Source organism: Nestor notabilis, unplaced genomic scaffold, assembly GCF_000696875.1.
Source record: "Nestor notabilis isolate BGI_N333 unplaced genomic scaffold, ASM69687v1 scaffold16068, whole genome shotgun sequence".
NCBI lineage: Eukaryota > Metazoa > Chordata > Aves > Psittaciformes > Psittacidae > Nestor > Nestor notabilis.
In genome coordinates, this window is record NW_009940721.1 from 36,858 (window position 1) to 62,470 (window position 25,613).

The following is a 25,613-nucleotide window of genomic DNA, read 5'->3' on the forward strand; positions in this document are numbered from 1 at the left end:
TGCTGCTGAAAGCCATAGACTCACTTATTCTCCTCACGAAGAGTGTGGTGGCACAAGTCATCTGTGAGCTGGATGTATTTGTTCTTTTTGCAAAAGCAGTGGGGTTACTAACTAAAACTAGAACAGAGAAAAGAACATTTCAAACACTGTTCTGTCTGCTGATACTCACATGCTTAATTAAGTATACAGGTATGTTAAATAGGTGGTTTTAAAGAAGCAGCAATGATTTCTGACAAAAGAGGTTTGGAAAAAAATGCATGCTGTGTGTTAGGAAGCTGTGAAACATGATTTTGTGATGAAAAACTTGAGTAAACATTTTATGTATTTAATATCACTATAAAGTTGTACAAATTAATTGGCTTGGTTTGCAGTTCTCAAAGTGGAGGAGGTTTGTCACCTATGCAAATACAGTAGGGAAAATAGTGTTATTTTTTTTGCAGATGCCCTTTGGGGAGAGGAAAAAAGTGTACTTTGGAAGAAAAATTCTCCAGTCCTAGTTTTCTGTAGGGGACAAGCAAGGGGACAATGCAAGCTAAGCAAGTACAGAGCTTGCATTGCTTTTTTTTCACTCTTCAGGGGCCTGCAGCAGTTATAAAGATACCTCTTTGAAATAACTGTTTCGTAAGACACATTCTCTGGTTTTACATGTATTGAGATGTAAGTAGCATATTCTTTGCCATAGGCCTTGCATTGCTGGATGCTGGTGAGAGCATGAAGCAAATGGCAGAGGTGAAGGACTCGCTTGATATTAATGTCAAACAAAATTTTATCGATCCTCTACAGTTATTGCAAGACAAAGATTTAAAAGAAATTGGGGTAAGTTTTCCAAGGTAAAGCTTGGTATTGACTTACCAATAATCAGAGTCAGTGAAGCTCCAGTTCCCTGAGATATTTTTCTTGAAAGCAATAAGGTAAATAAATTTCACTGCATTTAAGTTTGTCTCTTTAGCAAAACAGGGATGAAATCTGCTTTAAAGCAATGCCTGGCTATTTACCACGTGTCTAACTTACTCTGTTTGCTGTATTGCTTGTACATTCAGTACAAGAAGGATAGTGGAGAAAATTATATTCTTTATGCTATTTTAAACAACATTTTTATTAATTCTTATGAACACGTGAGTGGGCTGTGATTCTTATGAACATGTGAGTGGGCTGTGATTTACTGCAACTGATTATCCTCTCTTGCCACCTCTGTCAGCCTAAAGCTGTTTATGATGGAGGATGAACTATTGAAAAAGGCTACTCAGGGCAATCACACAATGATCTGAAAAATGCCATAAAATGATGAAGTGACATATGCCACTATAGGAAAAATATATAAAGCTGAGGAACACATTTTTACCCTTTAGAGTTAAGTTTTTCAGTGCTTTTGTTTACAATGTGCCAATTCAAAGAAAACCAGGCAGTCTCTGCCTGAGTTTGTTGATTCCAATAGACTTGGGCAATAAGCAAGTTAAAACCCTGATGAAATGCAGAAATGAAAGTTATTTTATTTGTTTACACATAAATGGCTGTGGAAAGCATAGCAAAAAAGATAGTAATAATGTCTTGATGTCTGTAGCTGTCTCCTATGACACATAACTGTTTTCAGTTGTAGTTCTTCTGAACCGATGAAAGAAATGGTTTAATGTGTGTTTTGTATTGTCACTTTGAGTCCATTCTGTAAGTCTGCCAACACCATGATTTTTGGCAACAGAAAAGCTTGTCTAGTTATATCAGATAGAAGTGTCAAATTGGCACCTAACAAAGAAAACAGGAATACAAGATTTGTTGTAGTAGTGCTTATGGAATTAGAGAGGAAAATAACCCTTTAACTTTTAGCTGTTGTATTGCAAGAGGTAGAACTGAATTAAATGTAGACTTTGGGGCCACACGCATATTTAGATTGGATCCTGCTTCTCGTTTAGAGAACGTGAGGTGTTGCACATTTAGAGAAGTCCATGAGGTGGATGCCCAAGTTTAGCAAAGCAAGATAGCCAATTCCCCAAGTGTTAACAAAGGGATGTTTAGTGAAGATTTCACTCATATGCACAGTCCCAGACCTACCTGATGCAGCCTTAGATTAGACTGTATAATCTCTGGGCCTTGTATATCTTTAATTCTGCATATATTTGCATCCATAACTGAAATTTCCTTAACTCAGAATGTGTTTGTTTGATCATGTCCCATTTGGACCTTTTCATAAATTTTCTGTCTTATTCAGCATCATTTGAAGAAACTAGAAGGACGCCGTCTGGATTATGATTATAAAAAGAAGCGTTTTGGAAAGATACCAGATGAAGAAGTTAAACAAGCAGTAGAAAAGTTTGAAGAGTCAAAGGAACTGGCTGAAAGAAGCATGTTCAATTTCTTAGAAAATGATGTAAGTCTGTCCTGCATTTTTGTTTGCTGCAGTACATCCAGGAGGGCAATGTGTGTGGGACTGAATAAAGCCTGTCCCATCCTTCATAGGAGGTAAGGTCTGAAAGCAGAAAGTGTGCCTCTTTCCTTTTCTAATCTCCTGTCAGAGAAGAACACAATGCACAGCAGTAAATGGGAGAACTCAAAAAGGCAGGAATTTCTCCTGGAGATGTAGTGGCGCAGAGAAGGTTGTCACAGAGGCCTTAAGTAATTTTATAATCAATGAACTATCTGAAATTAGAATGCAGTTTGATCAGTGGGAGGGAAATTAACATAGTCACATAGTCATAGATGTGCTGCTAAACTATGAGCAAGGCTATGTACCCTGCACTTTCTGAATTGTAGCTCACTTACAATCAAAACTTTGCTGCTGATCTGAAGTCTCTGAAATACTTTACTTCTGAAAGTCATTATTATTACTATTCAGCTCAGAAAATTACTCCACAGAGTTTATCTGTGGCTTGGGCTCAGGTGCTTGGACTTTGGCTCAGAGTCCAAGTCCATCATAAAATTATGTCTAAATAAAGAGCAGCTGTGGTCATTCCTGGTAATCCTCCCTTCTGTCCACACGCAGAGGAATAGCAGAATGTGCTTTCTCCTGTGTAATCATGGAATTATAGGAAAAGAGAACTGGACCCGTTTGGGCCTATTCCAAGGTTTCCCCTTCCCCTGTAGGTGCAGCATCACAGAAAACAAAGTGGGCTGTCTTCTGTGAGCAACCTGCAACAAGGAGGAGCTGTTAAGTGGGAGTATTTGACTGCAAGCAACTTCTCCCTCGATGTGCACCCCTGTAATGGCCAGTTATAAACAGGCCTGTAGCTCCTGAGCTGTTAGTGGGTGGGACACTTTTCTTACAGCAGGTTCTAAGACAGTATGCCCCTTGCTGGTTTACCAGTGCAAGTTGCACAAGGGCAGCACACTGTTCAACCCTAGGCTCTATCAATTGCCTGGTTGCAGTGTTATGTGTTTCATCGTTCTGGCTTGCACGAGCAGCTGAGAAATGTTTCAGTGTTTGTCATTAGTCAAAGCACCACACTGAGGATAAAACAGTATATGGATTAAAATGACTTAGCTGGGTCACTGAAATGATGCATTATACTTTCTAGTATAACTAATCCTGTTGTTTGGAGGGGGTGAACTGGATGTCCCTTGGAGGTTTTCTCCATACCCACTTTCTATTGTTTCCCTTTGAAGAAAACTGTGCTCCTTTCCTTCTATTTTCCATGCTTACCTGGTCAGTCTGTCCTCCTCAGACTTCTCATTACAGCCTTGCTGCCTAACCCCAGGTTGTCTCACTGGGTTTGCAGAGATCTTAACTGCTTCCTTCTGATCCTTGCCAATTCCCCACGTCTCTCTTTCTTAGTCTCCTTGCCCTGCAGTCTGGTTCCCAGCCACCTTGCCAGGTGCCTTTCCCAGGCTCAGTCCTGATCCACATCTCTCTCTCAGGTTTTTGCAGAGCTAGTTCTAGACCTCCCATGAAGACACTGTTGCATACGCTTCTTATCAGAGCCATCTTCCTGCCTTTCCCACTCAGCCAGTCCCAGGCTCCTCTTGCGAAGTGGCTTTTAGTTCCTCAACTTTCTTTGGCTCTTTCCCAGTGTCTGTCTCTTTTCTCTCTCTTCTCCTAATCCATAATTCCGTATCCCTCCTGGCTTTTAGTCATCTTCTTTGGACAGTCCTTGACTATCCATTTTCTCTGACCACCCCCTCCAAACCCCAGCCTCTTTGCGTATTGTCCTCAGCTGGTTTGCATTACTCTCTTCTGACTGTGATGGAATTATATCAGCTGTTGATTTGGTTCTGTGCATTTCATTTCTGGATGCTATGTGACAATGTTTGGCTCTTGGAGTCCTGGCAGAATTTCCAATAATCTTTTTAACCGAGTCAAGGCAGAAAACTACAGCACAGAATTGCCATGGGTCCATAAAACATTTGCAGAGAGTTTACTCAGATACGTTACTGTGATGCAGTATCTGGAGATATCATGATGGAATGGAAACATATTAGACTTCCTGGGCTCTGTCTTCTTAATGTTGTCTTAAAGGAAGAGGACAAAAAAATACCTGTAACTGCTCTGTCCCCAGTACAGCTTGAACTGCTCAGTTTGTGTGAGGGCAATGAGATTATTTGTTACCTCATGACCAAAAATATTTTGGTTTCTCTTTCTCCTTTTCATTCTCTCTTTCCTCAGCATTCGTATTTTTGAATGATTGGCTGATACTTTTCAAATCCAAGTAGATAAATCATGTTTCATTTATTGGTTTATAAATGCTGCCATCTAGTGAGGTAAGGCCAGATCATTTCAGAACTGTGGTTTGTAAACATTGCTAATAAACACTAATGGGTCTGAGTCATAAGAGCTGTCAGAGTGTAATTTCTTCCAACGTTGCTGATCAGGAAAGCCCCACTTTCACCTGCTAAAGGGTCATGTCCTTTCACATGTTTCGGGTTTGGGTGTTGACAGACAGCTGGCTTGGAAGTTGAAAGCAGAAGGGATTTGCACATTGTGAAAGGAAATGACTCAAGGACCCAGCCCTGAGTTAGTGAACTAGAAGTTACACCTCAGTTTTGTTCAGTTTCCAACTGGCAATTTCTTTGATAGAATCACATATGCTCTTTTTCAATAGCCTCCACAAGGTATCATGGTCTTCTGAGAATACTAGGTCTGTTTTGAATGATCTGTTTGTATATCCTTCAGCTGAATGTACTGCAGGTTCCTTACAGCTATTTTCCTCTCTGTATTTCAGGTAGAACAAGTTAGCCAGTTGGCTGTGTTTGTAGAAGCAGCCCTAGATTACCATAAACAATCCACAGAAATTCTGGAGGATCTGCAGAACAAGCTGCAAAACCGGTAAGACTGAACCCATCCAAGAATTTTGGACCTCTTTTGTAGCTGAGGTTCATGAATATGAGAAGTCACTGAAGCAACAGATCTCATAGCACCATCTCACAGATGCACGTTTGCTGTGCTCTGTGCCTTATTGGACTTCATTGTATTAAACTGTTGCCACCTGGCAACCTCTTGCTGCACTGTGAGCCTCTAATGTAATGCAGGACCTGCCCAGAAAGCTTTGAGTGTGTGCAAAATCTCTCTCTCACATCTGTGGAGGTTGATCAGGACAGCCTCCATTTGTTTGTGGGTTTATTTAAACTTGCATACTTCGAGATGTGTTTTGGAGGCTTTGCTGAGGAGTTGGCCTATTTTCATTGTGATTAAAGGGTATAACAAAATTCTGCCAGCAGAGTAAGGAAATAGCCAGCTGGCTGGGAATGTAGCTGTGGTGTAATGCACTTATGAAAGGCCCAGACACTTGGTGTCATCCTAACAGCAGAAAAAAATACTGTTGTCATCAACTTGTTACACTTGGTGAACAGGAGACCAAAGTGACTTGAGTGTCACTGTAGTGTAGGCTAACATAACAGTTGTGGAGTGAAGATAACTGTTTGGGGCTTTCCTGAGATCAGGATGGATGTGGTGGCTGTGGATATTAGCATGGAGATTAGCATAGGTGTAGCTGTGTCTGTACACACCCTGCACTGTCCATCCCAGCTGGATGGGCTAGTGGGACAAGGAGGTCTCAGCTGGGCCACATGCACGTGCAGGAAGAGGTATTGAGGCAGTTGTGCTGCCCAAATGGTTGTTTCCCGTTTTCTCTAGTAAAAAGGCAATGTGTGAGATGCAGTCCCTGGGCCTCTGTCCTGGCTGGGTTTCTACATATGTCATTCACAGTTGAGCTTTCCAGGGAGAGCTCATTCCTGGAACTTCTGCTGAACTCAGTGGCAGCTGCGGATGCTCAGCACTTCTCAGACTCAGGCTGTTAAGCTTTATGCCTCTGTCAGCAGGACCAAAGCATTAAATAAAATAGGGACTTGCTGAAATTCAAATACTGCATAAGAATTGAGCAGCTTTTAGTGAATAAACCTTCCTACCCCTTACCCCAAGCCTAAAAACAAACCTGGCAGATAGTTGTGGGTTTTTCCCCACCTTTCAAACACCAAAGCACTGAACTTGAGTGTATGCTCTGTAAGTATTTCTGCCTTCAAGGTAAATCTCTTGCCATTCTTCTCTGTGTTCCAGAATAAATGTAGCGTCTAGTCGGCCTAAACGTGAATTTAAGCCAAAGCCTGTAATAACTACAACTCTGGAAATCGGCGATAATCAGCAGCACAATGGGATTGCCTATAGTTCGTCCATAAAATCATCAGGTAAGTCTGTGGCCACAGAATTAACATGTCTGCAGATGTTTGTGAGATTGTTCCTCAAGATATTCCTTGTACTGTGAGAACAGTGGATCCATGAGGCATCGGTATCCATGGCTCTGACTCCAGGTTGTTTCTCAGAGTTGGAAATGGAATTGTGAAGCAAGGTTCCTCTGAACAGTCTCTCGCCCATCTGAAGTCGAGGTGTGGCGTTCTGCTTGCTCTGCTAGCTTTCTGCATTGCCACTGAGGGTGGGAGGAGGGAGAGGCACTTGCAGCAAACAGTTATTTCTTGCAGACAGATGTGTAAGGTGAGTGTGTTCAGGCACTGTCTGGAGTACGTCCAGATGCTAATTTCTCTCTACGGTCTGAGACCAGAAATGATCAGTACGAGATCTTAAGTATTAGCCGTGTAACATTCAGAGAGATGACTCCCACCCTTACTGATTTTTATTAATGTATTTTACTGTCCCCTAAAGTATGTACCAAAGTGTGTGCGTTTATGAACTGAAGTACTATTTGTACTACTATGAACTGGGTACCTATTGGTGTGGGAGTAGGATCCTTCCCTTTGATTAGGCTCCAATTACACAGAAAAATAAATCAACTGTTGAAAGCCCTTGAAAGCTGTGTGAATGGTAATAATTAGTCAGGTTACACTACTTGGTGAAATAGCTTTTCCTCATCATAAAAGTATTTTGCCCTATCTCGTTAATGGGTATAATGCTTCACTCAGTGCTGTCAGAATGGAAAAGAAATGAAACAACCATGAAAGAGATGAAAAGAAGAAATAGGATGTGTGTAATAATTGTTGCTATGCTTGGTGTTGCTAACAATATCAGAAAGACCATGTATCATGTTGTTTTCCTCCTTAAGAAGCTCTGGATGCTGTGCTTACCTCCCAGCAGGTACAACCATCAGTGACATCATTGTTCTCTTTTTTCCTCTTCCTGTTTGAAAATTATCCATATGGATTTCTGTGGTGCTGCAGAGGGGTCAATGTGCCCTGCTTGTAAATGGGGAAACCTTTCTGTTCCTGTTTAGAATCAGGATCGTGAAACAGATTAGATTTATGATCTGTGACTTACAAATGTGAACCAGGCAGCTCCTTAAGCAAAACTGCTAAATGTTTTAAGGTCTCCTTGTGATAGGGGAGGATAACATCATGATCACCCTCCTCTTTCCTTTAGAAAACTGAGCTCTTCATCCTACATGCACAAGCACTTTCATGCTTGATTTCCTCTGTTTACACATTGACCCTATCAAAATGTAGACCTTTAATTTCCCTGATGCTGTCACTCAAGGTAAATAGTGTCTTAGTACCGGGAATCCATGGAAATCGACAGGGCAGTTCAAATTACACTGTGATACATTCAGCACAACTACCATGGTCTAGTTCTGAGTGTTGAAATGGCTTTTCCTGTGTTTCACCATAGCTTTTCAAGTGAAGTATCAGCTTCTTGGAACAGAAATAGTATTTTCCTTTGTATGGTCCCTAACACGTGGGGATTATTTACTCCTAATGACTTATACACATTTGCAAGGGTAGATTCACAGAAACCTGATTTTAATGTTGTGAATTATTTAGTTGCTTTGATTAAGCACAGATAAGAAATCCGTGGTTTTGTTCTAATTCATCGTTAACCTCATTAATCAGCTGCAGCTATGAACATCATCTGGTTCATTTCAGTACTCTCTTTAAATGCTGCATTGCATCATGCCTTTGTTTTTGTTGGTCAGGTTTGACCATGATATGGAATACATGGATCTGGTTGCCATGTGCTGGAATATAGCATAAGCATCGAAGTGTTTACTCACTTCAGCTGTGAGGGAGAGACTTGGATTAATTACCTTATCAAGCTTCCCGTTTGTGACTATTATAGGATAATTTTGCTACCATATGTACACAACATGGCATAGAAGACACAGTAGATGCAGGTAGAGGCAGTAACTCCCTTTGGGGAAAGCAAACAAACCAACATTGAATAGCATTCTGGTTTCATCCTGTAACACTCCAGCAATCACAGACAGCTTCTTGCTTAATCTGGTTTTGTGCTGTCCAGGTTTGAGTGGTCTGGAGATTAATGACAAGTCATCTTCGAATGTGACAGTGAAGCCTGACAGTTCAACTCCACAACTGGAGAAATTAAGGAGGTGTGTGTGGTGTTGCAAATTAGCTCACACCCCGTTTGCAGGGAAAAAAGACAATGCAGTTTCTTTAGCTTAAATCTCTGCAATAGGAAAGGATGTGTGAGTATTCAGCAGACAGGAAAAGCCAGTATCATGTCACAGATTCTGTGATGCTAAACAGTGTGTGTTGCAGCCTGTCAGGCAGTGCTGCCCCCATTACCTTTGTCAGAGGAGCTTTGTCTCATTGGATTATACAGTAGCAGCAGCTGCCTGACTCTAATGAAGACTTTGACTGATCCTAGAGCCTGGAGTGAAACCGGTTATACTGGCTGTGACCATTATTTAAAAATCTTTCCAGGCTGCCAGACATTTCAGTTCTTTGGAGCTTAAAATGAACCAAATGTGATCCATCTCCTATCAGGTACCTCACTGTCAGGAATTAACTAACTTGCAATAATAAATTAGCCCCATCGGAGCAGCTGGTGAAAGCAAGGAACTTTGTCAGTTATTCAGAGCCTTGTGCTGTTGACAGTTCCAGTGGGTTGGTACCAGCCCTACCTTGGCAAAGACTGGAAATAACTCAGCTATTTTTGAGCACAGCCAGTCTGGGTTCACTGGGTAACTCTGGCTCATCAGCTGGTTTTTTTCTGCTTGCACTGTTTCAGCAAAAATATGTCCAGAACCAAGCTTTCACCTGTGTCTTTCTATTGGACTAGCTGTGATTCAGTTTGGTCTTGTAACACTTGGTCACTATCCTGTGCCTTCCCCAGGCAGAGGACTAGTCCAGCATTGTTAAAGTGTTCTGGGGAGGTTTGCTGAGGGGGATCTCCATGCGGACAGTTCTACTGTTATAAAAGATAGAACATACCAAGAAAATAGAAGAATAATTCCTACTTCCCAGTTTTAACATCAAATGTTACCTCTGGTTGTAGTATTGTCGATTAAAAAGATGCTTTTGCCTCTGCTCCTTTACTGATCACCAGAATAGTTGTCATCTGGTTTCCTTGAGAGACTTCTCTTAATTCTTTTACTGCAAAATGCCTCAACAGTTACTTTTCAATAGTTTCCTACACAGAACCATGATTAGCAGATGCAAAGGCATTTTTGCATGCATTTTACCATCTTGCTACTACATCTATATTGCATTGCCAGTTGTGTGCAGATTTATCCAGACAAAAATTATTCTTCAAGGTGATTGCCTCATTAGCCTGTGTGATAACTGGGAGGAGAGTCAGGACCAGAGAATCTGAGAATTGTTGCAATGTTCCGAATAAGACAACTTAGTATCTAAGAGGTTTAATGGTTTTAATGTTAGTACTGGGATGTTCTGATGTTGTCATGCTGTGTTTTACTACAGTTGCATGGCAGCAGCATGAAATCTGTTTCTCTATTCTTCCTTTATTTCAAATTGAAAACCTGTCAGGGCTGAACTTCAGTTGAACCTCTGACTCCAGGCTGTAGGGGTGTGTGTATGACCCTGAGCCCTCTGGTAGGTATTCACACAGTAGCAGTGCGCTGCAGGGCAGTTTGTTTAAATGATTGCCACTTCTCCTGTTGACTTTTATGCTTCCTCAGCTTCTGCCCTTCCAATTCCTCTGGCCACCACCCCGAAGAGCCCACACTGATTTTGACAACTGTGATTACTCAAACTATCAACTTGAGATAAACATCCTTTCGAAAGGGAAAGCAACTAGGAATAAAGTAGCATCTGAACTTAAGGGAGAACCAGCATTATGCTTGTGACTAATTATCACTAGTGGTGTATTTTACATGTAGAAAGACCAGATGTTACTGGGTGAAAGCAATGGAAAAATTGTTGGGTGGGGGAATTCATGACAGCAGGGCTACCTTTCTTCGACCTGTTGTTTTATGCTTAGTGGCTGGTGGGATGCTGTGAAGCTCCATTAATGCGTTTGGTTTTTTTCTGTCACTGGGGGCAGGTTCTTCAATGCACATGGATCAGCCTTGCTGCCAAGCTCTCTATGACTTTGAGCCGGAAAATGAAGGCGAGCTTGGGTTTAAGGAAGGGGACATCATAACTTTGACCAATCAGATTGATGAGAATTGGTATGAGGGGATGTTAAATGGAGAGTCTGGCTTCTTCCCCATTAATTATGTTGAAGTGATGGTTCCCTTGCCTCAGTGATTGTGTCATTCAAGCTGTGAACGTGATTTCATGACTGAAATGGATTCACAAGTGTTCTGTCAGTGTGGCATTCTGTGAAAGCCTTGCTATTTGACTGACTTACTGACTTTTGTATGCGTCTTTTTAAACTGTATTTATTTTATATTCAGAAAAAATGTCACCTTCCCTGACTCGTCAACCTGCAAAAAAACCCATGCCCAGTTTTTTTGCTTTGTGCCTTGAAGATCACTGTATGAAGTGTTTACTGGTAGCTCACTGTTGCTCCAAAACTGCATTTCCTTGCTATTATTGTTTGTGGATTTTTTTTCATCTTCGGCTGCAATGATTTTACTATTGAAGACCATTTTTAAAAGTACTGTAAGTGAAGCTAACTGTAACCAGTTCCTAAGTTACTGATGTCATTGAGCTCTCTCATCTATCACACTGTAATTTATTGTGAGCAAGTTAATCCATGTTTCACATTGTACGTTGACAAAAGACAAAAGTGGTTGTTGTCAATATTATGATGTTGTTGTACTAAGTACAAGTTCTCAGCATTGAAAATTCCTATAATTTACTGACCAAACTGAATAAATATTTCTGTGGGATAAGAACAGTGGTTGCTTCTATTCCTTATAGTGCTGGCATTTGTTTTTGAGCTGGAGGTTGCCTTCGCTAAATATATCAGCTTTCAGTGAAGAAAACAATGCTGGATTAAAAATGCATCAATAAAGCCAAAGTATCAGTTTTATGACACCTCAGCCACTGGAATTTTAATAATCCTGCTTTCTCCCTACTGACCGTGTAGCATTTATTGTGTCTGCTAAAGTTTTCTTCTAGGAGGAGGAGAAGAGAAACATTCCTTTGACCTAAGAACAAACTGATCCTAGTGCCACAGGGTTTGTGTAGCACTCCATTGAGATAAATAGGTAAGTATCTGACTCCTGCAAACAAATGAAAAGTCAATACACTTCCACTTTTTGTATCTATTTGAAAGGGAGGGAGAAGGATAAAGAGAAGACTAGGTGGAAAGATGTGCTCTAACTAAAAAGGTGTAAAAAGCAATTCAAAATAGACACTCAAGCATCTTAAGTACTGTCAAAATGAAGACATCAGTTTGGTTTTCTGTTAGCCTTTTCCTGGTTTGCTTAGTAAATGCAGATGTAGTAATGACTGAAACATTCAACAGCCCCAGAGGAAGATGTAATCTTTTGCCAGTTGCTCTCTGCACAAACGGAGGAGGATGAGAAGGGAGCTGAACTCCTTATGGACAAACTGCCTTTTAATCCAGCCTCAGAGTTTCAAAACTCAACTTGGTTCTGTAGTCCAGTTAAACAGCAGACCCTAAAGCAGGACAAATTTCATGTGTATTGCAGGTGCAGTAACTTTTCCATTGAAGAAGCATAATCAGTGCTGACTGGCTAACAAAACCATGCTTTTGGTTCCTCTTATCTTTAGCCTTGGCTTGCACAACAGTCACAAGAGAAGTAGAGGATGATTATTTGCAGCTGTGGTACAACCTGCTACTTAGAGCAGAACACCTCAGAATTTGGACCTGCTCATGTAAGGAAGGAAATCTGGGGGCAAGTACATAGTTAGTATTAGAGCAGCACTACAGAAAGTAACTTGTCCTAATCTAGTTTTTGAATGAAAGCATCTACAATGTTCTGAATAAAAGATAAATGGGATAATGTTCAAAGGTTTAGGTATTTGGGATTCATGGCTGCTTTTGCTTCCCCCCCACCCCATTTATTAGAGAGGTTTCAGTAGTCATATCTTTCCATAGCAGGCAGGAAAAGAGGCATTGCCATCTCTCTTCTACCTCACCAGGAAAGAATTACATACACACAACTACAAAGGTTTGAATTCTCAATACATGTTGCAGTAGGCAGCTTGCCATTTGGTATAAAGCTTCTGGTCAGCTACAGTAGGTGCCTCATCTAACAGAAGTAGCTACTACAAAAGTAGTAAGCTGGAAGCAGGTCAAGTGCCCTACATACACTGCTATTGATTAGGATAAAGTAGAGAGAGGTCATATGAAACCAACTATCCTTAAGGCTTGCTACCAGGAAGATATTTGCACAATAGGATTTGAAAATTGATTTTTTTAACATGTGCCTTCTTAAGATTGCATGATAAGAGCAAGTTTTATGAACTATGATGGAGGTTGTACAGTCAATCCTGCTTCCTTTACCACTACTATTGCCTACCAAAACTTGCACAGTAGTTCAACTATTTCACAGTTATTGCTTAATACCATCTTTCCCTTGTGCTAGTAAGAGGCTTCATTTGAAATAGTGAAGATTCCTCTTACATCAAGTTCAAAGCAGTTCAACTTAATTTGAAGAACTGAGTGATAAACACAGTATTTGTAAAGGTTTCATCAGTCTGCAGGGAATCTTCCTTAAACTCACCAGGTTTTATTGCTTCAGAGTCATTTGAGCCACTCAAGATCAGTGAACAAACAGAACTTTATTATTTAAACTGCAAATATTAAAGTCCAAGACTGCTTTTATATACATGAAAAATCTGTTACAAAAAGTTTAAGAAATCAAGATAAATATAGAAATAGCTGCTGCCATAACCTCGCATAAGGTACAACAAGGAGTCAGATCTGCTAAAATGCAAGTATTAAACCAGCATGTACTCTTGATGTCTCAAGACTAGAGTTTTTAAATAATTTAAGAGAATTTAAGCTAATATAACAAGAGCCTTACCTTAACAACTGCATTCTAACACAGAACAGGTCTTAATTTAAGAACTGAATACTTTGGCATGGGAAGAGGCAGTCAAGAACCTATTCCAGCATTTGGAGAAATCCCTAATCTCAGCTGCTCTTAAATAGAGCTGTGCTTCCTGCGGCTCATCAAGGCCCTTTACCATAGAGTCAGCAGGTAAGCATTTTAGTAGAAAGAGACTAAGAAGAATCAAATGCAGTGACCCCAAAGGCTGACTGCCTAGTTTGAGGGCTATAGGTCAGGCTTTACATGGAATACAGCTATTCAAGTTACAATAAATTACATACTGGCCCAGTAGACAGTAGTCCCCCAACTGCCCCATTAGACACACAAAGCAGTACTGCAGACTGCACAGAGATTTGGTACATAAGGACTCCATGAGCAAATATTTTTAATGCACCTTTTACTACAGTTGGTGCTTTCTAGATCTGATTTCTCAGCATGTTTTTTTCCTAGCCCCTTTATAAAAGCTGGCTTGTTGGGACTAAAAAGTGCTAATATTGCTAGTTACTGTACCTTCTCTGCTGGAATGAGATGCCTTTTCACATTTACAGGATACATCTTCCCAAGTTAAGGTTGATACAGCTATGTGTGATACTCTGTATCTAGACACATACAATACTGAAACTGGAATTCCAGGTGCTAGATTACAGAAACAGTACATTAAATAACAGACAAGAATATTTGTACAACTTGCTTTTAACATTGAAGTGTTTCACTCTAGGAAGTTCTCTAGCAGTGATCTAGACCAGTTTCATTTCAGTATCAGACTCTGAGCAGGAAACATTTCAGACACTTGGCACTCTTTAGGAGAGTGTTTTACTTCAGCCAAGTTCAAACTTGCTCAGGGTGCAAGCTAGGGTGCGATCTGGCCCATGCAGTTTCCCCAGCCAGGCCTGAAACAAATTACCTTTGGAGAAACACCATATTAGAGTATTAAGAAAGCTGAGGCAGCCTCACGGTTATAGTTAAGTATTTAGCATCCTTCTAGGGCATATGTTTAGAAGGTTTGTAAACTGTGTACCCTCCTCTGTTTCAGCAGGTCATGGAAACCACATCCTTGTGTTAACGTAAAAATTAACTTCACATGGAGCTTGTGTTCTACTGCTCTTTATATCAGTGAATCCAAGGACAGGGCCCATTATCAGAAGGTAGGAAGCTTCATATTATTGACGAATGTCTCTTACAAAGAGGTCAGATGGGAGATGCAAATTCCAAGTTTCAAATACTGCAGAAGATACCAAAACACAGTCTGTGTCACCTGGGATTGACAAGGGTTTTCAGATGATCATCTCTTTGTCCATATTACATGACAGAACAGCTGGTATCCTCATTTGTCTGCAGAAATGAAAAAAAGGAAGACATTAGGCTCATTAACATGTGTACAAACCTATTAATGCCAGTTACCTACTCGCTCCTCATTTAGGCATGTGGCAGACTTCAGCATTTTGTAGATTTAGTTACTTATTAATAAAGCAAAGCAGGTTCTCAAGAGATGCAATGCCTGAACTGTACTAGAGGGTTTGGGGGTGGGGGAAAAAATAAAAGCTTTTAAGAATCTGAGTCCATGCAATACATGAGTCTGTGCCTTCTTTAATGAAAGGCCATCTTTCAGCACCTCAGTTCTGAAGCATTAAAACTTAACTGGCATGCAGATTCATGCTACTCTATTTAGGATGTTAAAAGCAGAAGCAAAAACTGTGGAAACCCTGCCTTCCTTTAAAGCACAGCATGCTTTCTTTGCATCATCTCATTGCATGCAAGAACTGAACTGTTTTCTACTAAGCCACCATTATTTCAGTGCTACCAATGCAGCAGAAGCTGTGTGACAAGAGTTTGATAGGAATTCAGCAGACAGGAATTACATTAAGATTTGAATGGAAGTATTAGAAATGATTCTTACCATAAAGGGCACACAACTGCACTGTGAAGTTGCTGATAAAACAGATTAGAGGTGTATGGACAAAAGTTACTTTTGCTTTCTATTGTTGATTGCTGAACAAACCATCTTATTAGTCAATTCAAATGAAGAGCCTTTAAAAAAAGATTTGAGGAGAGGCCCTACTCTGAACTTGAGAAGTTTAACTAAGTCTTTTCACATAAGCCTAAAGCTTCCACTGGTGTTACTTCAACCATTTTGGTGTATGCTGTGCATTAAAAACCCAAAGGCCAGAATAGCATTATAGAACCTCTCCTGATAGCCTCTTTAACAGGGTCTCACCCTCCTTCAGTGAGACTGAAAATACTACAAGAATGGAATGTGCAGGAGACTGATAAGCATCCTTTAAACCAGATGGTATTGTAGTAATAGATATTTACCCAGATTTTCTGTTTGGAAAGAACTAAGCAGCAGGCAGTAACTGCCTGTTGTTAGGTACGTCTTCAGAAAGACAGTACTAAGGTACTTATAAGTTAAATTGAGACAGGTATATTCAGAAAATACCTATGAAATGATGGTGGCTTTATGACCTGGTGCAATAAGATGCCAGTCCTCCTTGTAACTGTGCAGGAGCAGAGTTAGGAAGAGCTATGGCGGCTTAACATGCCATGTCAGCAGGAGGGAGAGAATGAGTTTTTAGCTAGGCAACCCTTTGCCCTTAGGGCCTCAGAGTCTGTACTAGCAAAGGAGATTTGGTGCTATTTCAAGTCAAGAAACACAAGTACAGCCCATAACTGTTTAGTTATGACCAAGTTAAAGCCCTTGCATTAGTGTGGTTTTAGACTACTTCAGCAATTAAAGGTACCTGACTAGTAGTATATCACAGTACACAGGAACATCCAATATGCAGAAGTTCAGACTTGTAACATGGGTAGTCAAAAGCCATTTGGCAGGTCTAGAGTGTCTTTCACAGGCCATTACAACATACAAGTTGTAAGCCAGAGGGTTGTAAGTATACTGAATGCAAAACATGCTCATTTTATGTAACTAGATTAATTCCATTAGCATGACCTGCTTCTGCACTTGAAGTTCCACTTGGGAAGTATTGCAGGAAGTATTTATGACTGAAAAAAGGCCGAGATCTACTTACTTTGCTGTGCAAAGTATCTGTTGTTCCTGGAAATGAGCGGTAACAGAAGTGCCTCAAACTCATGCTTGAATTGCAGAGGGACTTATGTAATCAATACACGAAGAACTTTGATTTCAGCCTTTTAATACTTTTGAATGTAAATATGAGGTTTCTTCACTATGAGTTTAAGTTCTTAGGAGCAAGTCAGGGACGCCATTTGGAGTGCCAGCTAAGTCACTTCATTCCACAGAAGATGTTTCTAGTTAGTGTTTGCATTTTGTTCCTGGCATAAGAGCTATTAAGTTTGTTACATGTTTAGATGGAAGAGACATTAAAGCTCATTTTTCAGTGTGTCAGTAATGAGACAATAATTAACTCTATTGGATCATATTCAATCAGAGTAACCAAAACATCAACTCCACTTCTGATGCAAAGCCATGCAAGCACTATTAGTGAAGCAAGTTTTCTATGAGATGACAAGCATGATTCTCACCATCTCACCTGCTTAAAGACGCCCACAGGAACCACTATCATGAAACCAAACAACATTTCTTTTTTCTTCTTCTTTTGGTCTGACATCAAGAAAAATGTTAAGAGTTGTAGGATATGGATAGTACTCAGGGAAGTATTTTCATACAGTAATGAAAAGAAATGACTATTGAATGATTGTTGATAACATGTATTTAAACTTCAGGCAGCTTACCCGAGGTGGATACTCCATTTCACTTCCAGTTACTTCTTCATAATCATCATCTTGCTCACCACTTTCTTCTCCTCTGGGTATCTGCATTATCTTCCTCTCTGCAAGTTCCTAGAGTACAATTGAATTACCACCAAGAACCCATGAGAATTAAGTACAAGCAAGTTTGGTGTTAGGACAATAGAAGCTATTTACTATAATCTCACTTACCTCACCATCATCTGTGATGAGTGTAACACCAATACTATCTCCAGTTCCCCAAGACTTCTGAGATTTCCAGACCAGATCACTAGGACCAGGGCTTGCACCAGCAGCTGCACCCCAGATCTGCAACATATTTAGAGTGAGCTTCTGAAGAATCTTATTTGTAGTTAGATTAGGATTCAGTCTAACATGTAAAACTATACCAGAGACAGCCAGTAACAAACTGAACTACTGTGATCCCTGGCAGGTTAGTTCTTTTCAGGATTACCAAGAATGGTGATCATGTTTGAGAGGGTTTTTTTACTGAAGACTGTAAAGCAATGCGGAAAAGGTTGTTGTTAATGCCTTCTACCTGATATAGAGGTAGCCTTACTTGGACATGCATACCATTTGAGCCATAGTTATAGACATACTCATGCCAGCAATCTGTGTATACAAGATAGCCTATAGCCTTGGGTCACTCAGAGGTGTCTTGAGCACACTTGTACAGAATTTGGAGGACAGAGCGTAGAGCTTAAGCTCTTTGATCACTATCTAAGTGTACTTAGAGTACAATTTTAGAGCCAACATTTAGCTTAGTACGATGAACTATAGTGGACTACAGCTTTCAGTCTCTGCACAGCTTTTATCAAACCACAAAAGTATGGGGAAACCTAAGAATAAACACAAAGATATTGATTCTGTTCACAATAACAGCACATCCCTACCTGGGATGATCAAAGTTCGATTTAAGATGTAGCTTTAAAAGAACATTTAATTGACATTTCAGATCAAGCTGCTGCAAGGATTTTCCCCATCTCCCCCTCCATATAAGGATTTGTAGTTCCTTAGGCACTTCAGTTTGGTTTTCCTGATTACATGAATCTCTATTGCCATGTAACATAACAAGAACAGAGCTCCAAGCAAGTTTGACAAAACACTACCTACTGTAACTACTTGTCCTGCCTGAAGAGTGAACAGTGAAGGAAATTTGTATGTTGCATCTGACACACTTTCAAGATGTCGTCTTAACGCCCATCCATGTAGCGACTGATCCTGTGGGACAAGAAATTTCTCTCAGCATTACAGACCAACACCATACCACACAAGTGCAAGGTTCTTTCCAGACTCGAGCACTGGTTTTAGTCCCATTCCTGTAGTATTACAAGAATCTGATCAATTTTGAGGAAGGCTGAAGTGGCTACGCTACTTAACCACAAGTTCTGGAACTCTGAGGATTAGTTCTAGTAATTCTGGATTTGTAAATTGAACTAGTCAAAGAATTATCTAGTTGGTCAGATAGACCCTCTGCGTGGATTGGATGGTGTCAGCTCTATTGAACGCGTTAGCCATTGTAAACATTTTAAAGCAATAAGCTGTCACTATCCAATTTACTAAATACCTTTAGTTCATCAAGGGTAAGTAGTATTTCTGATAGCACTAGCCTGAATCTGATGAGAAGCAATTGAAGATACTAGATTTCTGCATCATGGAACCCAGCATACCTCCACCCAAAAGCACTTCCCAGACAGCCCTGTGAACAAAACACCTGCAGTACTGAATTAAAAAAGAATCAGTCTCTAGTCTGCTCTTGACAGCAGCCACGTTAGCTGAGGAGTCCCCACTTTGTATATTTTTGGTAGTACTCTTCCCTGTTGTTATCTCTCACCAAGCTACAAATTGGTTCAAAAGCAGTTGTACTTCATAATGAAGGCCATGCAGACTTCAATGAACAGCAGTACCTCATCAGAGTTGTTTCTAAGCCTGACAAATTTCCCATCTGCATCAATTTCTTCAATAGATATATTGCCAGAAGATGAAGCATGCTGAACAGTCTTAAATCCAGTACTGTGAGCTCTCTTTCTAGCTTTTATTTTCCTTTTCTTCCCATGTGGGAGCAGTCGCCCTTGACTTGTTGCTGGAGTTGCAATGCTGTGTGAAGATGGACTGGGTGACAGCTTTAGCCTAGAAGGGAGTCAGATAATATTCACTTGTATATCTGATGTTCCGATTTCTTCTCACTCCTATCCTTCCACTATAACTGATGCTAACAGCTTCCTATATTGAAGCCTTCCATGAAGTCTTGAATATTAGATTTTATTTTTACTGGCAAAAGTAGCTTCTTAAGTTTGGAAGACAGTGCCAGACCTAGAGTTCACAGCAAGCTTATGCTGATAAGAGATTCCCAACTGCATTAAGTATTCTTTTAAAGTCTCTACAGACACAATCTTTAGTGGAAGCAGTTTTAAGTTTTTGACCCTTCTTAACATATATTAAGAGTTCATGTTGTTCTCACCAGACAGTGTCTGGATAGCTAGGAGTTGATACAATCTCCTAGTTTCATTCATGAAACTTGACCACTGACTTTGATCTATCTCTAGGATCTAGCAGAAAACCCGAGAAAGTTAAGGGATGTCTAATGGACCTTTGAGCTTTATCAGCTGAGCTTATCAAATTACTTCATCTTACTGCCTCATGTGGTAGATGGAGAATATATATACCACCCACAGAATACTTCAAGGACTAAATCACAGCACTAATGACATACTTCGTATTTACGTCTTGCCTCCTTCACATTCTGAAGGATACATCGTTAATGTAGAGATTTTGGATGAAAGAAGTTCATAGGAATATCTTCTCATAGCCTACCTCTGTTCCTCTCCTTCCAGCATCTTCCTGTAGGCATTTATTTCCAGATCTAGAGCCAGTTTCACATCTAAGAGATTCTCATATTCATCCAACTGTGTTTGTGCCTGCTGCTGGACTTGCGCAATTTCTTTCTCTTTTTCAGCCAAACGCCTCCGATTGAGATCACGATCGTAATCCAGCATCTCCTGTAGCTCCCTTATTCTGTTCTCCAAAGCAGCATTCTAAAATTAAGGGGATGGAAAGAATCAGTTAAAACCATAACTGAAGATTAGAGGCCCATATTTTGAATTGGGTATCTAAATTAAAGTGATTGTACCTGGCTTTGATATTGATTAACTTGAGATGTCAGAGTATCAGCTCTCAGCTTTGTTTCCATCAGCTCCTCCCGAGCAGCATTGGCAAAGTCAGTACTTCTTGCTGCAGATAGCTGCATATTCTCCATCTGTGGATAAGTAACTATTAGTAATGAGTTGCTTACAACCATGTATTTTTAATAAGAAAGGAAAGCAGAGTGATTTCCAGCTCTTACATCTGGAAATAGTTATGTTCTGCTTAAGTGTGCAGATACCAATAAAGTCCAGGAAAGGAAGTTTTTCAGTGCTTTTCAGGGAGGTTTACACAAGTTTGACATTCATGTCAGAAAAAGTCAGCAATAATCAGGTAGTGAAAATTGCAGTATTAGGATATTTCAGTTACAGATGCATGAAGACTTTGCATAGATATTAAGTAAATTGATTCTCCAGAAGAAAAATTGGGAATGTTAGAAGCTGCTTGTCAAGGCATGGGGCTACAGGATATTAGGTGTGCTTATCAAACTATTCCTCTCCCCCTAAAGTTCTCATTTCTTAAATAGTTCCTGCATTATTATAAGCAGTGCTGAGCTATTTCTAGAGCAATTCAATCTTGACTTGTTCCAAGAAAGGATAAATTCAAGCCATGCTCCAACAAAAGGCGCTCTCAGAATTTCCAGTGGAAACCTGGACAGAAGCATCCAAAGGAATTCACTGAGCTGGCATTAAAATTGGAGTGTAGAGAAAGCCAGAAGAACCAGGAAGAACTGAACACATGTACTTGTTCAAAGTAGCAGATCATGTGATTCTGCACCGGAGCATTAAAGAAGGCTTAAGATACTACACACTGCAACCAACCCAGAAACCCATGGGATCTTACCTATCAAGAATAAGTATAAGCCTAAGTATTACTTTTTCCTGTGTCTGTGGATAATGCTGGGAAAACAGTGACAGACCAGTTCTGAGAAGCTGTCAAACTACTTTCACATCCACCCTCTCCCCCTTATCCAGTACTAGCAACTGGGAAGGGACATTTGCACTCCTACACTTAAAAGTACTCTTGTAGAACTGTAAGAATACCTTCTTTCCTGCATTTTAGTAAAACTTTAATCAGTAAATCAAGTTTTATTCAAGAATGCTGAAACTGCTTAATACATAGCACACCTTGTTCCTGGACTTGTCAGGCAAGCTCTCAGATTTGTCAGAAACTTGAATTATGATCAACTTTATTACATTAGCCATTCCCAATCACTCCCCAAACAGACCAGATTTCTGCTTGAACCAGTTTTGTTTGGGACGAAGTATTTGTAGAAGTTCCACTGTCAAATTTGACACAGCTTTGAGGTTCCATAACTTATGCCAAGAAGCTCCACACTAAATGTGAGTGCTCTATCAGTCTTCCATCATACTATGCTAGTGTCATTAATCATATCAAGGTGCAGCGAACTTAAGCTTTGCTGTATTTGCATCTTTTACAGACTCACTTTTGCACTGAATGTTCGCTCCAGTTCCACTTTGTATTCTTGAATTTGCTCTTCATGTTGTTTTCTGAGCCCCTGCAGAGCATCTGAAAGCTTACTCTCAAATTCTCTCCGACGGCCAGATTCTACTTCTGCTATCCTGCTCTCATGGATTCTTTTTGCCTCCTTGAGCTCCTAGGAGAAGAAATTTCTCAGAGAGTAAGCAAGCCAATACAGCTCGATTTGTGACTGGACTTACTATACCAGCTTAACAAGTCATTCAGCATTGAAGGAGATTTATCAGCGAGTTCACAGTAATTCACCTTTTTTCAGATCTTAGATGTTCATCCATCAGGTCAGGTACTTCCTGCTAGCTGAGCTGGGTTGTTTTGCTACCTCACTGCCAACATTGCTTAAACTAATAAATGCAGTAGTTGTTAGTATTTAATTTTAAGACTTACTCCTTGGACTAGATGGCTTTCTCTGCTTTTCTTTACTTAGAACACATGCATATACACTTCAGTTTCTTAAGCACTGTTAGCTCATGTTTTTTAACTCACAGCAGTTGATTAGAGAAACTCATTCTTTATCACTTAAGCCACACAGATGCCTTTCAGTCAGAAGGAAGTTGGTTTACATTCATGTGTTCAGCTCTATGTACCAACTTCTCACACAAAGGTTACCAGACACCTTTGATAATTAAGGAAGTAGGGAACATAAATTGCTTATTAAAAGGACATTTAACTTTTGATTATTTAAGGCTTCTAGTAAACATCTGGAATAATTTACCTTTAATATATGCATTTGCAGTTACACAAATTGGTATACTGGAATTGTAGTTACCTTCAGAAGTGCAGCCTGAAAAAAATCTCATATTCCAAATACCTATAAGTACTGTGCCAGGTAACATGAGCTTGTGTACCTTCTTGAAGTCTTCCTAGTTAGGTGGATTTTATTGTCTGATGGACTGTCATAGGTTGACTCAGCTAGTTACCTTTTTAAGGATAAAGCACATCTTAACATTGCTTTTAAGTGTATGCAGGGATCATGGATCCTTAAAAAAAAAAAAATAATTAAATCCTTGTTAAAAAGCCAAAACATACATCTTCATGAAGGCGCTTCTGGAATGTCATTTGTTCCTGCAGAGTTTTCATGTGATTTTCCAGGTCCACCCTCCTCAACATTTCACTGTGGAGATGCTTTTTGGTATCTTGTAGTGACAGCTCCAGCTAGAAAAGACAGACACCAAGGTAATAAGAATTAAGAGGTCAGTTTTCCAAACTAAGAGAGTCAACTTGCTACTGGTCAATTTCATTCCCACAGCAATCACAAAACACACAGTAAAGTCGATAACTCTGTTTAAGTTCTTATTTCAGTAGGGTCAAGCATATAAGCAAATACATAGCAGTCCTTAATTCCACCAGCTAAGTTTGACTCCTCAAAGTAAACTTACAATTAATTACACCATCCATATACATTCTTCCCCTTTACAACACTATGTATTCCAAACTTGTCCCTAACTCCCAATATCATTTGCTTGATGCTTAACAAGTGGAAATCTTCAACTATAACCTATGGTTATAAACTACTGTACACTTCCAGTGCTGGAGTGTGCTGCTTTAATAAGTTTTTTGCTTGTTTTGGGTTGGTTTGGTTTTTAAGTTTTCATCCTCAAATTTTGATACTGGCTTCTTCAGCGATCATACTAAAAGCAGGAAGATAGAAAAGCTATGTCTTTAGAAATGCATTGCTAGATTAGCAACTCAGTTCATTTTAGTAGCACAAGAGCCTAAAAAATTAAGTAGCCAGAATTTATCTTACATATTCTATCTAGACTGAAGCATTGTGAAGCACCAGATGCTTCTTTTACTGACATGTTAGCCTGCTACAGGGGCTACAGCAGTACAACACATTTCAACTTGCTTTGTCCTTAGAACAAGAAACATTACATATGGTGGTCATACAGTAGAATCAAAGGTACCTACAACAGGTGGAATCTTTAACAGACTTAACCACCAATAGCATTTGCTTTCAGCAAGATAGCAGAAATCTTTGTCTACCTGTCATTGCCATAGACAACAGCCTTGCCCTGCTTTTAAATCTAACTAGTTGGGGAAGAGAACCAAGTAAAAGCTTCAGGAACAAAAGCAAAGTTGCAATTCCAGGAACATCTTACAGTGGTTACTTGATCCCTTAGTTCATGAAGGTCATTCTCCAAACTGCGGTTTGCACTCAAAGCTGTTGCTAAGTCGGCTTCCTTCGCATTCAGCTGAGCATCAAGATCTCTCATACGAGCCTGCGCCAGGCTTAAGTCAGCTTCTTTCTTTGAATTCCTACAAGTGAAAGTTTCACATTTGTAAGTTGCAGCTCGTGAGGGAGAAAGTTTGGGTTTAATATGTTTACGTTCACAGGGGTCTGTGGCAGAACTGAAACAGGAGGGAGGTCAGTTAACACCTGCAGCGAGAGTACAGGGTAGGCTGTAAAATAAACCAGGCAGGGCCCTCAGACAGGCATCATTTGTTTAACCAGAAAGATTTCTGACCTGTTTTCCAGCTCATTCTGTGCAAATCCTATGTGGAAGCCAGCTATTTTCCACGGCATTACAAACCAGAGAGGGCAGGGAGAGCGCAGGCCGTTGTCTCCACAGGGAAGGACTAGTCACATTCGAAGCCAAAGTTCACCAGGCCACAGTGACCCGCCACCGCTGCTCACACACACACACACACAAACACACACCTCCTTTAAGCAGCAAAGGCCACCACCACCAGCTTCCTGGCAAGGTGCCTCTTAACCATTAAAGCTCACCAGGGCTCCGAGCCCCTCACCCGGTGGGCACAAGCACACAGACTGCCACACAGCAGAGAGGAGCTGCGGCGCTGGGGCACAGCTCCCGCCCACCTCCCTGAGGTGATGGCGCTCACACGGGGGCAAAGTCCCCTCGCTCTGCCCCTGGAGGCAGAGCACAGCTCCGGCTGCCCGAGCTCTCGCTCCTTCCCCGCAGCACAGGGGGAGGTTTGTCCCCAGGAGGCGAGCAGGCCTGGTCAGCCCCGCATCCCCAGCTAGGGCTCGGCCTCCTGCAGCCCCTCAGCTCCTGCCACAGGGCAGCACCCGTGCAAGGGACCCTCCTCCCTCAGGATCTTCCCTCCTTCACACCGTGGCAGTTACAGAGTGAGAGAAGTTTGGCCTTGCAGAAGGGCGCCATCTCCCTGTGCAAATACCCAGGTACAGAGCCCTCAGGTTGGTAAAAGTTGTTTAAGTTGCCAGCTTTATTTGGCACCACAGTAAAATGCTGGGCCCACAGTGAGCTCCTGTCACAGAAAGGGGTAATAAGTTTCCCAAACTGCTCTAACTTCTAAAATCCTTGCAGTTGCCTAACCACTATCCAGAGCCTGAGTACCTGCTCAGACCTTAGATTTGAGATTGCAAAGACTAAAGTGTTCAATTTTAGCAGAAAACATTCTGCCAAGTGGCTACGTTGTGATAATTCATACAATGAGTTTTCCAGTTGATAACTGAGTAGACCAGTTGGAGACAGTCCAAAGTCACTCTGCAGGATTGATCAGCTCTAGAAAGCTTGGACTGCAAGGAAAGATTGGAAAAACTAAGGGTTGTTTAGTCTAGAGAAGAGAAAAGTGACAGGAGACATAACAGTCTTCACATCCATGAGGCTGCTGCATAGAGGAAGGGAATCTGTTTTCCATGTCTGTTGTGGAAAAGACAGGAAGTTGCAG

General features: G+C 40.7%; 2 protein-coding genes across 4 annotated transcripts in view; one reads left to right on the forward strand and one right to left on the reverse strand.

The window, feature by feature from the left end:
- Positions 1 to 11,468, forward strand: part of SH3GL3 (SH3-domain GRB2-like 3) — a 14,407-nt gene extending 2,939 nt beyond the window's left edge. The window contains exons 4-9 of one of the 3 annotated variants that reach the window (XM_010020509.1): positions 683 to 816; positions 2,204 to 2,362; positions 5,148 to 5,251; positions 6,479 to 6,614; positions 6,994 to 7,009; positions 10,670 to 11,468. In XM_010020509.1, coding sequence (XP_010018811.1) covers positions 683 to 816; positions 2,204 to 2,362; positions 5,148 to 5,251; positions 6,479 to 6,614; positions 6,994 to 7,009; positions 10,670 to 10,875 — 755 coding nt within the window. In that variant the 3' untranslated portion in view covers positions 10,876 to 11,468. The remainder of the gene's footprint in view (positions 1 to 682; positions 817 to 2,203; positions 2,363 to 5,147; positions 5,252 to 6,478; positions 6,615 to 6,993; positions 7,010 to 10,669) is intronic. The other 2 variants (XM_010020510.1, XM_010020508.1) reach the window with 2 other exon arrangements.
- A 3,429-nt stretch (positions 11,469 to 14,897) lies between these two features.
- Positions 14,898 to 24,483, reverse strand: LOC104410364 (lamin-L(III)-like). The gene is made up of 11 exons (XM_010020511.1): positions 24,425 to 24,483; positions 24,059 to 24,215; positions 22,986 to 23,111; positions 21,907 to 22,077; positions 20,449 to 20,574; positions 20,133 to 20,353; positions 19,226 to 19,448; positions 18,432 to 18,539; positions 17,511 to 17,627; positions 17,304 to 17,411; positions 14,898 to 14,930 (listed from the first exon to the last, which is right to left on the reverse strand). Exons 1-11 carry the CDS (start codon positions 24,481 to 24,483, stop codon positions 14,898 to 14,900), a joined length of 1,449 nt encoding a protein of 482 aa, XP_010018813.1.
- Positions 24,484 to 25,613: the final 1,130 nt, after the last annotated feature.